This window comes from Anopheles ziemanni, chromosome 2 (genome assembly GCF_943734765.1).
Source record: "Anopheles ziemanni chromosome 2, idAnoZiCoDA_A2_x.2, whole genome shotgun sequence".
Taxonomy (NCBI): Eukaryota; Metazoa; Arthropoda; class Insecta; order Diptera; family Culicidae; genus Anopheles; species Anopheles ziemanni.
The window spans coordinates 85,641,986-85,655,251 of NC_080705.1; the positions used below are offsets into that span (position 1 = coordinate 85,641,986).

General features: G+C 39.5%; 1 protein-coding gene across 1 annotated transcript; it reads left to right on the forward strand.

The window, feature by feature from the left end:
* Positions 1 to 453: 453 nt before the first annotated feature.
* Positions 454 to 9,196, forward strand: LOC131282089 (protein singles bar-like). The gene is made up of 4 exons (XM_058311484.1): positions 454 to 789; positions 885 to 961; positions 8,847 to 8,940; positions 9,119 to 9,196. The coding sequence occupies exons 1-4, from the start codon at positions 454 to 456 to the stop codon at positions 9,194 to 9,196; spliced, it is 585 nt and encodes a 194-aa protein (XP_058167467.1).
* The last annotated feature ends 4,070 nt before the right edge of the window (positions 9,197 to 13,266 follow it).

A 13,266-nucleotide genomic window follows, 5' to 3' on the forward strand; every position in this document is an offset into this window, starting at 1 on the left:
GAGCGACCGTGAGCGGTTTCGGATGGAGCTTCGTCAGGCCAAGACCGCTCAGCGGTTGTAGCGCCACATAAGTAAGTAAGTAAGTTTTACACTCACTGCCGTAGTTTCATAAGCATTTTGGTTGCTTTCTTTCCTTCCTTTCTTCTGGCCATCGTGCATCCTTAGCAGTGTATGGTTTTCAATATGCTCTACGGAGAGCACAGGGGTGATCTATTTTTGAGGATAGAATGAACCATTCTAAACACGCTTCGTGACAATGTTCTGCGTATGTTTATGTTCTGGCGGCGTCACGGACCTCCTGCACTGCGGTCGAAGCCGGTACAGTCTCTTGGGGGGTAACTGCAACGCAGTTGATCTTGGGTAAGGTTTAGTCTTCGTTTAACGGGCGATGAAAGCAGAAGTTAAAGATCTTTTAAACTGTGGTCTTTTTAGCCCATCGTAAGACGGCCTACTATGCCATCAACCGCCATACGAATGCCACCGGGTATAAGTCACCTGAACGAGCAGCAGAATCGCGGCTTCCGAATCGGCTGCTGCCGCGTATGCACGTGCATCAATTTGCAGTTTTTCCTCTCGAAAAATGGCATCCTGAAGTGCTTCGAGCTGGTGCTAGGTTGGTTCTGTCAGACGATGCTGATCCAGTTCGGCCTCGACACGGCCAAGGACATCGGCGAGGCATTTCTCGGGTTTCTAACGACCTGCTCCACCTTTCTGCTAACCACCACCGTCCTGCTGCTATGTTACGCCATATCGGCGCGGACATTTCATCTGATTCGGCAATCAATTTTCGTAAGTTCGGTTATCGTTTTGCTCACAGGGACCGTGAATGAGCCATTCTTTCTCAAATGGAATATTTTTCTGAATCCACCAACAAATTCTTGCAGGAAGTAGTGTACAACGGATTGGCATGTGTTATGTACCTGAGTGCAGCTTCATATCTTGGGTTTTCCGTCAACATATAGTTACGTTACACTCAACCAGTCTAGACAGAAAGCATCACGCTAGACACAACATCCGATAGATGACATTGTTGCAGTCTTCACAACAACGGCACGTAGAAAGCATCACGCTAGACATAACATCCGATAGATGACATTGTTGCAGTCTTCACAACAACGGCAAGTTCTGGCTGACGCAATATCTTCAAGGCGACAGATCATCAACGATAAAGCATGATCATGCATGTTCCCTGGCTACGGAAGTGCAGCAGACATTCAAGGCGACATTCCACGACGGCCTGGAAGCAAAACAAATCATCAGGAACATCACCCCCTATCGGCATTCTCACGAGCGCTACTATAAAAGCAGGGCAGCAAGTAGGGACCAGTTCAGTTCTATTTCTACTTTTGTAAGAGTTAGATCTCAAACTTGTGCGTTGAGCTTGTAATTTATAAAGAATAAATATTTTTTTTTATGAGTTATTAAGCAGCAACCACATAATTGGCGCAGCCGGGTAGGCGTTTGAGGAAGTGATCTAGTAGAAAAACAGTGGAAATCTCTTGGCATATAAACCAAAAGAAAGTGATTCCGCGAAGTGTGCGAAATCTAAAAGTGACTTTGTGTATAACAGAAGTACGAACATCACAAGTGAAATCGTCCCCCAAGGAGTGCGAACATTGCTAGTGAAATTGTGCTTCAAAGTGCACAAACACTTTAGAGAGATCGCCCATAAGCATCCGCAAGCAACACAGACCCTGTAACCAGAGTCGCTGAGGAGTTGAGGATCCCCCGCTACTGGACATGTGGAGTACCACCAACGTTCTTCACGCCCACGCCCAAACACGACTAAGCAACAAAGTGAGTCGTTTCATGTTTTTGTAATTCGGAGGGAGTACTACCAGATAGGGCCCACGTTTTATCGAATGTGAAAGTGAACTCATTAATGACGGTAAACTAAAAGTGTTACTTTCATTTCGTGAGGAGTACTACCAGATAGGGCCCACGAACCAAATCGCGAGTAAAGATTATTTTCGTGAACACGTACGCGCACTACGAGATAGACGTGACGCCTAACTGAAGTAATTTTTTCTTGTGTCCTCAAAAAACACTACTAGATAGATTTTTTGGGTAGGGAAATATCATACTACTAGATAGGTGATAGATCCAAATCAAGGGAGAACTACGAGATAGGGCCTTTGAGAAAAAACAAAAACCCCCAAGAAGAGTTTGTCCTGGATGAAGGGTTCCAAAAAGAAGACCGCGTTGAAAAAGGTCAGAGAACTCCTTACACGCACAGACAGCCCAAACTCAGATTCAGATAGTTCGAGTTCACAACAATCAGAAGAGTATTCACACGTACCGCTGAGAACCGAAAACCTAACTCTTGAATCATTGAGCCTACAACACCACGAAATGGATGTTGAAACTCTAAAAAACCAAGTTGCAGCCTTGCAACAGATGGTAGAACATCTACAAATACAACAACAACAAGGACCAAATTTGTCATCAGGGAACCATGTAGGAAATTCTTACGAAGCCTTATGCAAAATCCCTGATCCAATCAAGTCAATTCCAAAATTTGACGGAAACAGAAAACAACTAACATCATGGCTAAACACAGCCGAAGGCACATTACGAATATTCCAAGGAATCGTATCTGAACAACAAATGCGAATTTTCACAACCGCAGTAGTCAATAAAATTGAAGGAAAGGCTAAAGACATACTTTGCTTAGCTGGAAACCCTACAACCTTCGAAGAAGTCAAGCTTATCCTGATTAACGCGTTAGGCGACAGGCAAGAATTAACGTACTATAAGAGCCAGTTGTGGCAAACGAAAATGGCGGATGGAATGTCAATCCATAAGTATTATAACAAATGTAAGGAAATCATCCAAAATATAAAAACATTGGCAAAACAGAAAGAGAAATATCTCAATCATTGGGATGCAATAAATGCTTTTATTGAGGAAGACGCCCTAGCAGCATTTTTATCAGGATTGCGAGAACCATACTTCGGATATGCCCAAGCCGCTTGTCCAGAAGATATGGAAGCTGCATACGCTTTTGTATGTAAATTCCAGTCACGAGAAGTAACCGCGACAAATATGGAAATTAATAGGAAACCTCAGGAGAAAAGATTCCCACCAAAGAAAGAAGACTTCAGGTCTTACAGGGAAGACAACAGACACCATAAGGAAGAATATAGGAAATCGGAGGGTTACAACAAAACCCAAAACAACCAAATAAAAACTAATAATAATAACCTCCCACAACCCATGGAAGTAGGATCTGTGCGCAGTAAACTAACCCTGAACAGGAAACAGATCAATAACAATGAAATTTCGGACGACGAACCATGCGAGGACGTCGATCTAAATTTTTGTTGGACGCAGAATCACGAAGAAAAGACGTAAATTATCTTCCCTACATCATCAGCACTAACTACGTTACTAAAAAAACAATAAGGATTCTGATAGATACCGGAGCTAATAAAAACATAATTAAACCTGACGTACTTACTAACGTTAAAGATGTACCCGAAGTTAACATAAAAAATATTTCTGGAACCCAGAAAATAAAGCAAAGAGCAGTTGCAAATCTTATAGGAAAAAATGTGCCCGCACAAACCTATTATGTGTTCAAATTCCATAACTTTTTTGATGGAATACTAGGATCAGAATACCTAGCAAAGACTAAAGCTAATGTTAGCTACAAAGATGAAAATATTATTATCGGAAAAACTATAATCCCATTTTATAAATACTACCCGAAAACCAAAACGTACTCACATAATATTGAATTGGATTCTAACAAAGATGGTGACTGGTTTGTCCCAACTTATCAGAAACTACAAGATGGATCTTTTATCGAACCCGGATTATATCGGTCGATAAACAAGAAAACCACTGTACGCATAATCACAAACCGTCAAAAACCGCCAGTTTTTGAAAACGGAAAACTTTCCTTAAATGTTAACAATTTCGAAACGTTAACTCCAATACCGATCAATGCCAAATTTTTAAACAAAGAAGATATCACGAAGCTAATAGCTATGAATCATCTAACAAGCATTGAAAAAGAACAGTTGATTAAAATTTTAATTGATAACCAGCAAGTGTTATTGAAACCAAATGAAAAACTATCGTCCACTACAGTAATCAAACATCAAATTGTTACTAACGACGAACTACCCACGTACTCTAAATCCTACAGATATCCCCATCACTTCAAAAAGGATGTGGAAGACCAAATCGAGGAAATGTTAGAAACAGGAATAATTAAGCATTCCACAAGTCCATACTCTTCACCAATTTGGGTCGTACCCAAGAAGATGGATGCCTCAGGGAAAAAGAAAATAAGAGTTGTCATCGATTATCGAAAGTTGAACGAAAAAACCATCGATGATAAATTTCCTATTCCACAAATAGAAGATATTCTCGACAGCTTAGGAAAATCAGAATATTTTACTACTCTAGATCTCAAATCAGGATTTCATCAAATAGAAATGGATCCTATTGACAGTCAAAAAACAGCCTTCTCAACAGATAGAGGACATTTCGAATTTACTCGAATGCCTTTTGGATTGAAAAATGCACCAGCAACATTTCAACGTGCAATGAACAGCATTCTTCAAGAATTCATTGGAAGAATTTGCTACGTTTATTTAGATGACATAATCATAATTGGACACAATTTAAGAAAACATTTAGAAAATGTGTCAACAATACTTAAAAGACTTTCTGAATTTAACTTAAAAATTCAGCTAGATAAATGTCAATTTTTGAAAAAGGAAACCGAATTTTTGGGACATGTCATAACACCAGAAGGAATCAAACCAGATCCCTCGAAAATAGAAAAAATAGGAAACTGGAGTTTACCCAAAACGCAAAAGCAAATAAAACAATTTCTCGGATTAACCGGATATTACAGACGTTTTATCAAAGATTACGCCAAATTAACGAAACCTCTTACGAAATATTTAAAAAAGGATCAAACCGTGAATCATAAGGATGAACAATTCATTAAAGCCTTTGACACGCTTAGAAACATTTTGACGTCCGATCAAATATTATCGTACCCTGACTTTAATGTACCATTTATATTGACCACTGACGCTAGCAATTTTGCTTTAGGTGCAGTATTATCTCAAATGCAAAATGGAATTGAAAGACCCATAGCTTTCGCTAGTCGTACATTAAACAAAGCCGAAATAAATTACTCAACAACAGAAAAGGAAGCCTTAGCAATTATCTGGGCAGTAAACAAATATTACCCCTATCTTTATGGCCACAAATTCACACTTTTAACTGACCATAAACCACTAACCTTTATAAAAACATCGACAAAAAATTCTAAAATCCTAAGATGGAGGTTGGAACTAGAAAATTTCGATTACGAAATTAAATACAAAGAAGGAAAAACTAACGTAGTGGCAGACGCCCTAAGTCGTAAAGATCCTGAAAATATTAATCAAAATTGTCTTTTTTCAGAGAAGCAAGAAAATCCAAAGGAAAAACAATGCACAATGGATATCAACGTTAACGAAAATCTTTCTATTTCAGATTCTCAAATAAATAATCCCCCGGAATCCCGAATGGATGACCCATTGATATCTGAGAACACTTCTGATGATGATACAGTACACTCTGCAGACACATCAGATAATTATTTTATCCACTTTTCAGAAAGACCAATCAACTATTATCGGAATCAGATAATCTTCAAGTTGGCAAATTTCTCAACTGAACTAAGAGAAACCCCATTCACCAACTATCAAAGAGTCACAATTTGCAACAAAGAATATACGGAAAGCATTATAAAGGATTGCCTACTACGATACCACAACAATAAACAAACAGCAATAATGGCCCCTGAAAGCATAATCCCTATAATTCAAAATGTTTACAAAAATCTTTTTAGTGACCATGGCCATTTCGTTCTTACGCAAAACATTGTGGAAGATGTGACAAATGAGCAAAGACAAGACGCGATCGTTACAAAAGAACATGAGCGTGCTCATCGAGGCATAACCGAAATGGAATCCCAAATAAGAAGAAGTTTTTTCTTTCCAAAAATGGTATCAAAAATTAAAATAGCTTGCAACTCATGTAGGATCTGCAACATACACAAATATGAGAGAAAACCATATAACATTAAACTTTCACCTCGACCAATAACTTCAAAACCTTTTGAACGTGTGCATATGGATATCTTTCAAATTGATAATAACAATTTCTTATCACTGGTAGATTCATTCTCGAAACATGCACAATTTGTTAAAATGGAGACAAAAAATCTTACGGACGTAAAAAATGCATTAGCCCAATACTTTGCATCATTTAATATACCGTCACAAATCGTTACAGATCACGAAACAACCTTTAGATCGGTACAATTGAAAAATTATTTAGCAAACCTCAATGTTGAATTACTCTATGCATCCTCGTCAGAATCTAATGGGCAGGTAGAAAAAACGCATTCAACAATAATCGAAATATTCAACACAAATAAACATAAATTCTCAGATACAGATACAGTAACAAAAGTTGCGATAGCAGTTTCCCTGTACAACAATTCAGTTCACTCGTCAACTAAATACGCACCAAATGAAATCATTTTTAACCAAACGAACAATTTCCTGAACACAGAGGAACTATTTAAGAAAATAAAAACTAACTTGGAAAAAGCTAGGATTACTCAAATTAAAAGAAACGATAAACGAGAAACCCCTCCAGAACTTAAACAAAATGATGAAGTTTTTGTTTTACCAAACGTTAGGAAAAAACTAGATCCTAGAGCCAAACCATTTAAAGTACATAGCTCAAGGGATAAAACGTTTAAAAATATTAAGAATATTAAGAGACATAAATCAAAGATTAAACGCATTAAAAAGTAACCATTACATTACTCATTACAGATGTACTTAATCACGATGATTATAATCGCATATGTCGCGAATACCCTCGGAGGAACCCTTCAAATACGAAACCTAAATCAGGACCCGATCTTATTACTGGAAAAACAAGATTGCAAAATTCAGACAGGAAACCTAAAAATTGTCCACCCAATTAACCTCACTAATATAGGAGACAATGTTATGAGATTTCAAACAATAGCTAGTAAGATTGATAAAAGCTTGCCTATATCGAACCTCATAGCAGAACGCAGTAGGGAAATAAGAAGCAGGTTAGGACAACTAACACCAAGTAAACGTGTTAAACGTTGGGATGCCATAGGTACCGCATGGAAATGGATTGCAGGATCACCAGATGCCGTAGACCTTGGTATAATCAACAAAACATTGAACGATCTTATAAGCGAAAACAACGCGCAAATCAGCATCAACAACGTAGTTAATTCAAAGATAGCCGAAATGACAGAAACTATCAATGAACTCATTGGAAAACACGCAAACAAAGATAAAATTCTACTACAAGAATTAGATGCGATCACACTACTAGTCTACATGGACGCCACCAATCGAATCCTCGAAGACATAGAAGATACTGTACTTCGAACACGTATCCAATTGACAAATAGTAAATTGTTGTCATTAAACGAGATACTCGCAGTCGAAAAAATTATCAACGATCAAGGAATAAGTACAGATTTTCCCGAGCAAGCATTAAACTTCGCTATACCAAAAATAGCACTGAATGGGAAAACACTTCTCTACATACTACAAGTTCCAAAACTGAAAGCTACATGCAAAATCTTTCAGATTGAACCGCTACCAATCAACGATACAACAATAACAAACATCCCGATGTACGTTGTACAAAGCGAAGAAGAATTATATGAGACTATCAAACCATTCGATACCATACAATTGGGAGAATACATCAGACCATTTGAAGATAGTTGTCTCAAACCAATGTTAAAGGGAAAAGAAAGCAGCTGTATGGCAGTTACAGATAAAAACACGAAAGTTACCCTCATTGGCAATAACAAGATTTTGATCAGAAACAGCGCCGATTTAGAAGTTAAATCAGATTGCGGACCGGATGACCGAACACTACAAGGCAACTTCATCCTTAACTTCTATAATTGTACGGTGACAATTAATAACCAAACGTTCGAAGCGGAAGAAATAACGAACAATGCGAAGGAAATACAAGGTGCCTATCCCAATCTCAAACTAAATTGGAACGTCATACACCTACCAAACATAACAATCATGCAGAATGAAACAACGCTGCATCGAAAACAGCTTGAGCACATAACATTAAAGCAATATTCCCATATGAAAATGACATTTTCATTATTCGGTGGAACTTCGATTGCATTTATACTCTTGATAATTGTAGTAATTGTTTGCCAGAAAAAGAAACAATCCGTGAAAATCATAACACCACAAACTACGAAGATCGAGAAACGACGGAAAAAGGCTAAAGATAACCAGAAGTTCGAGGACGTACTTTAGTCTACCCCCGGAGGAGTTACGTTACACTCAACCAGTCTAGACAGAAAGCATCACGCTAGACACAACATCCGATAGATGACATTGTTGCAGTCTTCACAACAACGGCACGTAGAAAGCATCACGCTAGACATAACATCCGATAGATGACATTGTTGCAGTCTTCACAACAACGGCAAGTTCTGGCTGACGCAATATCTTCAAGGCGACAGATCATCAACGATAAAGCATGATCATGCATGTTCCCTGGCTACGGAAGTGCAGCAGACATTCAAGGCGACATTCCACGACGGCCTGGAAGCAAAACAAATCATCAGGAACATCACCCCCTATCGGCATTCTCACGAGCGCTACTATAAAAGCAGGGCAGCAAGTAGGGACCAGTTCAGTTCTATTTCTACTTTTGTAAGAGTTAGATCTCAAACTTGTGCGTTGAGCTTGTAATTTATAAAGAATAAATATTTTTTTTTATGAGTTATTAAGCAGCAACCACATAATTATATACTTGTATCCCAAGTTCCTGATCTTCAAAAACACTGGTGGAGTCCACAGTTCCTATCCAGCGATGACGGCAGTTTATGTGAGTTTTTTTTTGTACTTGCATTATTATTTACAACGTTTCTATTAATCTGCATCCTGGAGTTTTCTGGGCAACTTATTCAAAAAATAGTATTAATAAATAGATATTCTTATTTTCATATCTCCAATACTTCCCGCTGAACTTGACATACCGAATGTCCTCTACAAAATTTCTCCAGTATATGGGTTTCATCGTCGGGATGGTGTACGGTGTGGATACGTTTGTTGCCTATCGTCACTTGAAAGGTTATTCTTAAGGTACTTCCTGTTCTTTTTAAGCTACATTTACTGAATATTCTACTATCACATCATGCACGTAAGCAGTTACTCTCACAAGAAATTAGTCAATGAAATGAGACAAAAGTAAAACTACGGTCCATTCTGTAAACATGGCAGCATCGTTGTTGCTTCGTTCAATTGACCGAATAGGAACCTAATTATACATTTACGTTAATCTACCTTTAGAATAAGTGGAGGATAAAATTACATATGATAAATAAGGAATGAAAACCGGTGATCAGAAGGATTAACGAAAAGTGTCTCACATGTGCAGATGTGGTCAAGAAATAGAAAAAAAGCAAAAGAGAGATTGTTCGTTAATCGGTTTGGGGGCATTAAAAACCATTAATAAGGACATGTACTTTGTTTGATTTTTTCCTTTCAAGACAATACAAAAGGACGTAAGCAATATTTTCGTTTAGTGTTAATGATGCAGTTTCAATTCTCGGTCAGTTCTTGTTTTTTCTATCCAATCACAAAAAAACTTAATCCTTCATAAAATTACGGACGACGATCTTGCGGTGCCTGATCGAAATGTCCTCCACCGATCATTACCATGGTTAGCTAGATACTTTTCCAAAATGCAACGAGAACACGAGTGAAGTCACCTCAACACAAACAGGCTCGTGCGCGACGTGATACCCAACACAGCGGAATGGATGACGTGATGATGCGCGGCTCCGGCGGATTCATCTCCGAGGCTTGCCGCGCGGAGGGGGGGGGGGGGGGTCGAACATTTTCTCGCGTGGAACGCGCAGTGTTGGTATCAACTGTGATAATTGGTATCATTCACACACGTCCGAGCAGTAGCAAGTCGTGTGCCTTCGCGTAGCGTCGAATCGCGCCATATAATTCGCATTAGAAAGTGGTAGGTTAGAGTGTGTCTACTACGTTTAAGTGTTGCCCTCGAATGGGGACTGAAGAGTGTGTGCTGTGCCGGCCGGCGTGATTCGAAAACCAAAAAGTTATGTAGTGAAAATTTAAAACAAAACTGGTCCTACATGTAATGACGAACCAGATACAAAGGTTTCACAGATTGTTTCTCTTCCACCGTAAAGCCATCAAATCGTTGAGCAAACATTCGTTTTGCTGTAGGGCTGATGGAATTTCATCACGAACGACGAATGAGATCAGCCTCGGTCAAGGTGGTTTGTTAGTCGGAACTGATTTCATGCCCATCTATCACCCTTGTCGGTTGCCACCACACGCTCAACGTACGCCCGTTATCAGCAGACCTGGTGGCCACACACCGGGGGTGAAGGAAACAAGAGCGCCTCCGATGCGCCTCCGGTGGAATGATAAAAATCGCTTCCCGTGCCAAACACGTTAGAGACTGCGCTATTTCAAGTTCTTCTACTGTTTGCTTTTCGCTCGGATGTCTCTGTTGGCCGTACGGTTTAGTACCCGCGTCTGTCCCCGCACTTCGGGCGAGTGGCGGCGCCAGCAACATATGGTTCTGGAGGAGAGACCTTTTTAAAAATAGATACATATAGGCTGCTGCTGCATCAACGCCACCATCCATACTCCATCCATAGGTTCAAAAAAGTCTGCTCGCATTCGTGTGCGCCAGTTTGACGTGCAAGTACCATCATGTGCTGCCTGGGTCATCATCATTGGCGCACGTAACCGTTACGGCAGAAAGGATCCTCATAACCCCCTTCGCGAACGTACCCTTCCGATCGCAAATGTGAGAAATCTTTCACTTCGTTCCATTCCTTGGTGTACCTTTAAGCCGTCCGAGAGGTAGATAGCTTCGGCCCGACGATGTTTTCGTCTATGTCCTCCCTCCCCCACCGATGTCCGTTTAAATATGGATGCATTGGGAATTTTAAACGTATGCAAACGACTTCATCGCGTGAGGTTATAAAGTAAGCAAAGGGCAATGTGCCACGCGATTCCAGGGCAGAAGAGTTTGCATGTACTTGGGCTCCATCAACTTAACCAAGAGTAGTCAAGAAAAGTTTTCAATTTGTTTTAGATAGCAGAGAAATTATTGATAGCTAGCTCGTTCGCTTTAGCTTTGAGACGTTTGTTGGCTTCTTCGTGTTGAGCCGCGAAGGAACCATCAACGCAACGGGCCCGCCATCAGGATATCGATGCACACGCAACAGTTGACCTTCACCTCCTTCTTCTAATAGCCGCAAAGTGGACAACAAAACTGAGCTGGGGACATTCTGTGAGCACCATTGGTGACGAAATACCTACGTCTACGTCCGTAGCCCGGCCACAGTGTTCGTTTGATGTCGCCTTCTTCCGATTACGCTATATTGCATGCTGGTTCAATGGTTTATTTTTATCATTCCTTTCCAGTGCTCGCATGTCCTGCGGGGAGAGAAGATGGACGAACGTGCGCGTGTGTGTTTGCTTGCTTGCGGTCTGTTTTATGGTCCGGCCACAACAGGAACAGGAAAATGTCCTATATTCCACCCAACCAACTGCATCAGCTTGGGCGAACAAGGGAGATAAGCAACGTCCATTTTTATTCCACCGTTAATAAATATAATCACTTTCATCGTCCCTTGGGCACGGGCAGCCTTTCATCATAATGGGGGGATTGACGATGGAAAGGTTGGGGGGTGTTTGCCGATGGTGGAGTAGTTTTTTTAATCTCTCAATCTTGCTGATACCAAGACCCAAGCGATCGATGGACAGACGGCAATTGTTGGACTTTTTTTTTCTCCCCACATACGGCAAAGATAAGAAGTTATCTTAGGTGGATGGGTAATGCAACCCTACAGGAAACGACTGATAAAAAGCTGAAGATCAATATGCGAACATACGGTGTGGCGAAGTATAAGTGTGGATCCCCGATGGGATAGAACTGGCCCACATGTACTAGAACTCGAGGTTGCGAATTCGAAAATTAATCATCGTTTTGGCATGTAAAGGAATTTGGATGATGTCAGCGCAGTCCCTTACTTCAAGCGCTGATAGAATGTGTCGAATATATTTTCTACTCACGTCTGGTTTGCCGAAGAGCGAATGAATAAATTCAAAGATTTTAATTAATTGTTTCATTTTTTCTATGTTTTGCAAAATTGTTTGCTTTTCATAGTTGTTAATGTTAAATGTTAATGAACAAGCAGAGTAGCGATGTGTTTGATTTGTTTTTTTTTTTTATATTTGTGATAACGGTAGCTGAATTTAGTCCATCGCACGAATTTGGCTAACAAAGTAGATAAGAGGAGTGCATAAAAATTCTAAATCTCTGAACTTTGACTTACGACACAGTTTTGTCTACAAAATTCAGTGTGAAAGTTTCAAAAGCAAGGCAAACGTGATTCTTTTTTTCCTTGCACATCTCCTCCACAGAGAGTCCAGGACAGTGTTGTACCGAATCCACTTGTTACTAGGAAAAATACGTTTTTTAGAGCAGCATTGTATGTTGAATATTTTGTCTTTTCAATTTTTTCAAATTTTCTGTATTTTCTTGAAAGGCGCATAAAACACGTTGTCTACTTTTACAAATGAATTTGATTGAACACTATTTTAAACTTTAGTTTCAAGTGATGAATTTTACAATCAACACGAAAGAAGAAAAATTACAAAACTCTTCTGTTCAAACAATAATAAAAACCGAATTTCCCACCGATACATCACTGGTTGAGCTGATCATAGTAGGGGAAAGTGGGGCAAGATATTCCGGTGGGGTAAGCTGCACCGGTATGCTTTAAGCTGAATTAAATCATTAAAAAATAATGTAAGTAATAGATTGCGTTTTATTGTCGTATCTAGTACATCCTTTGTGATTTTTACGGCACAATATTAACATCGCATAAAGAAAGCGAAAAAATGCCTTTTAATAATATAATATTTTGTTACTATTATTTCAGGTATTGCAAGTGTTAAAATAATATTTTGCAATCAAACTTGCCTAACTGTTTTCATATCATAGATCTACAGGAATACAACATGTTAAACTTTTACTCGATCAGAAATGAAGATCATAACCAGGTTGGTAGCTGTTCGGGAATCAGATGCGATCGAATCCCAAACTGTCTTTCGAATACTGCACCACAAAATTGTTTGTTGTGCGCGCTCAACATTG

What these genes read in the sequence shown, in the direction of transcription:
- LOC131282089 (XM_058311484.1), top strand. Translation starts at nt 454, where the DNA reads ATGCCATCAACCGCCATACGAATGCCACCGGGTATAAGTCACCTGAAC. An exon ending in TGATTCGGCAATCAATTTTC is followed by an intron (nt 790 to 884) that starts GTAAGTTCGGTT and finishes AAATTCTTGCAG; the next exon opens with GAAGTAGTGTACAACGGATT. An exon ending in GGGTTTTCCGTCAACATATA is followed by an intron (nt 962 to 8,846) that starts GTTACGTTACAC and finishes GTTATTAAGCAG; the next exon opens with CAACCACATAATTATATACT.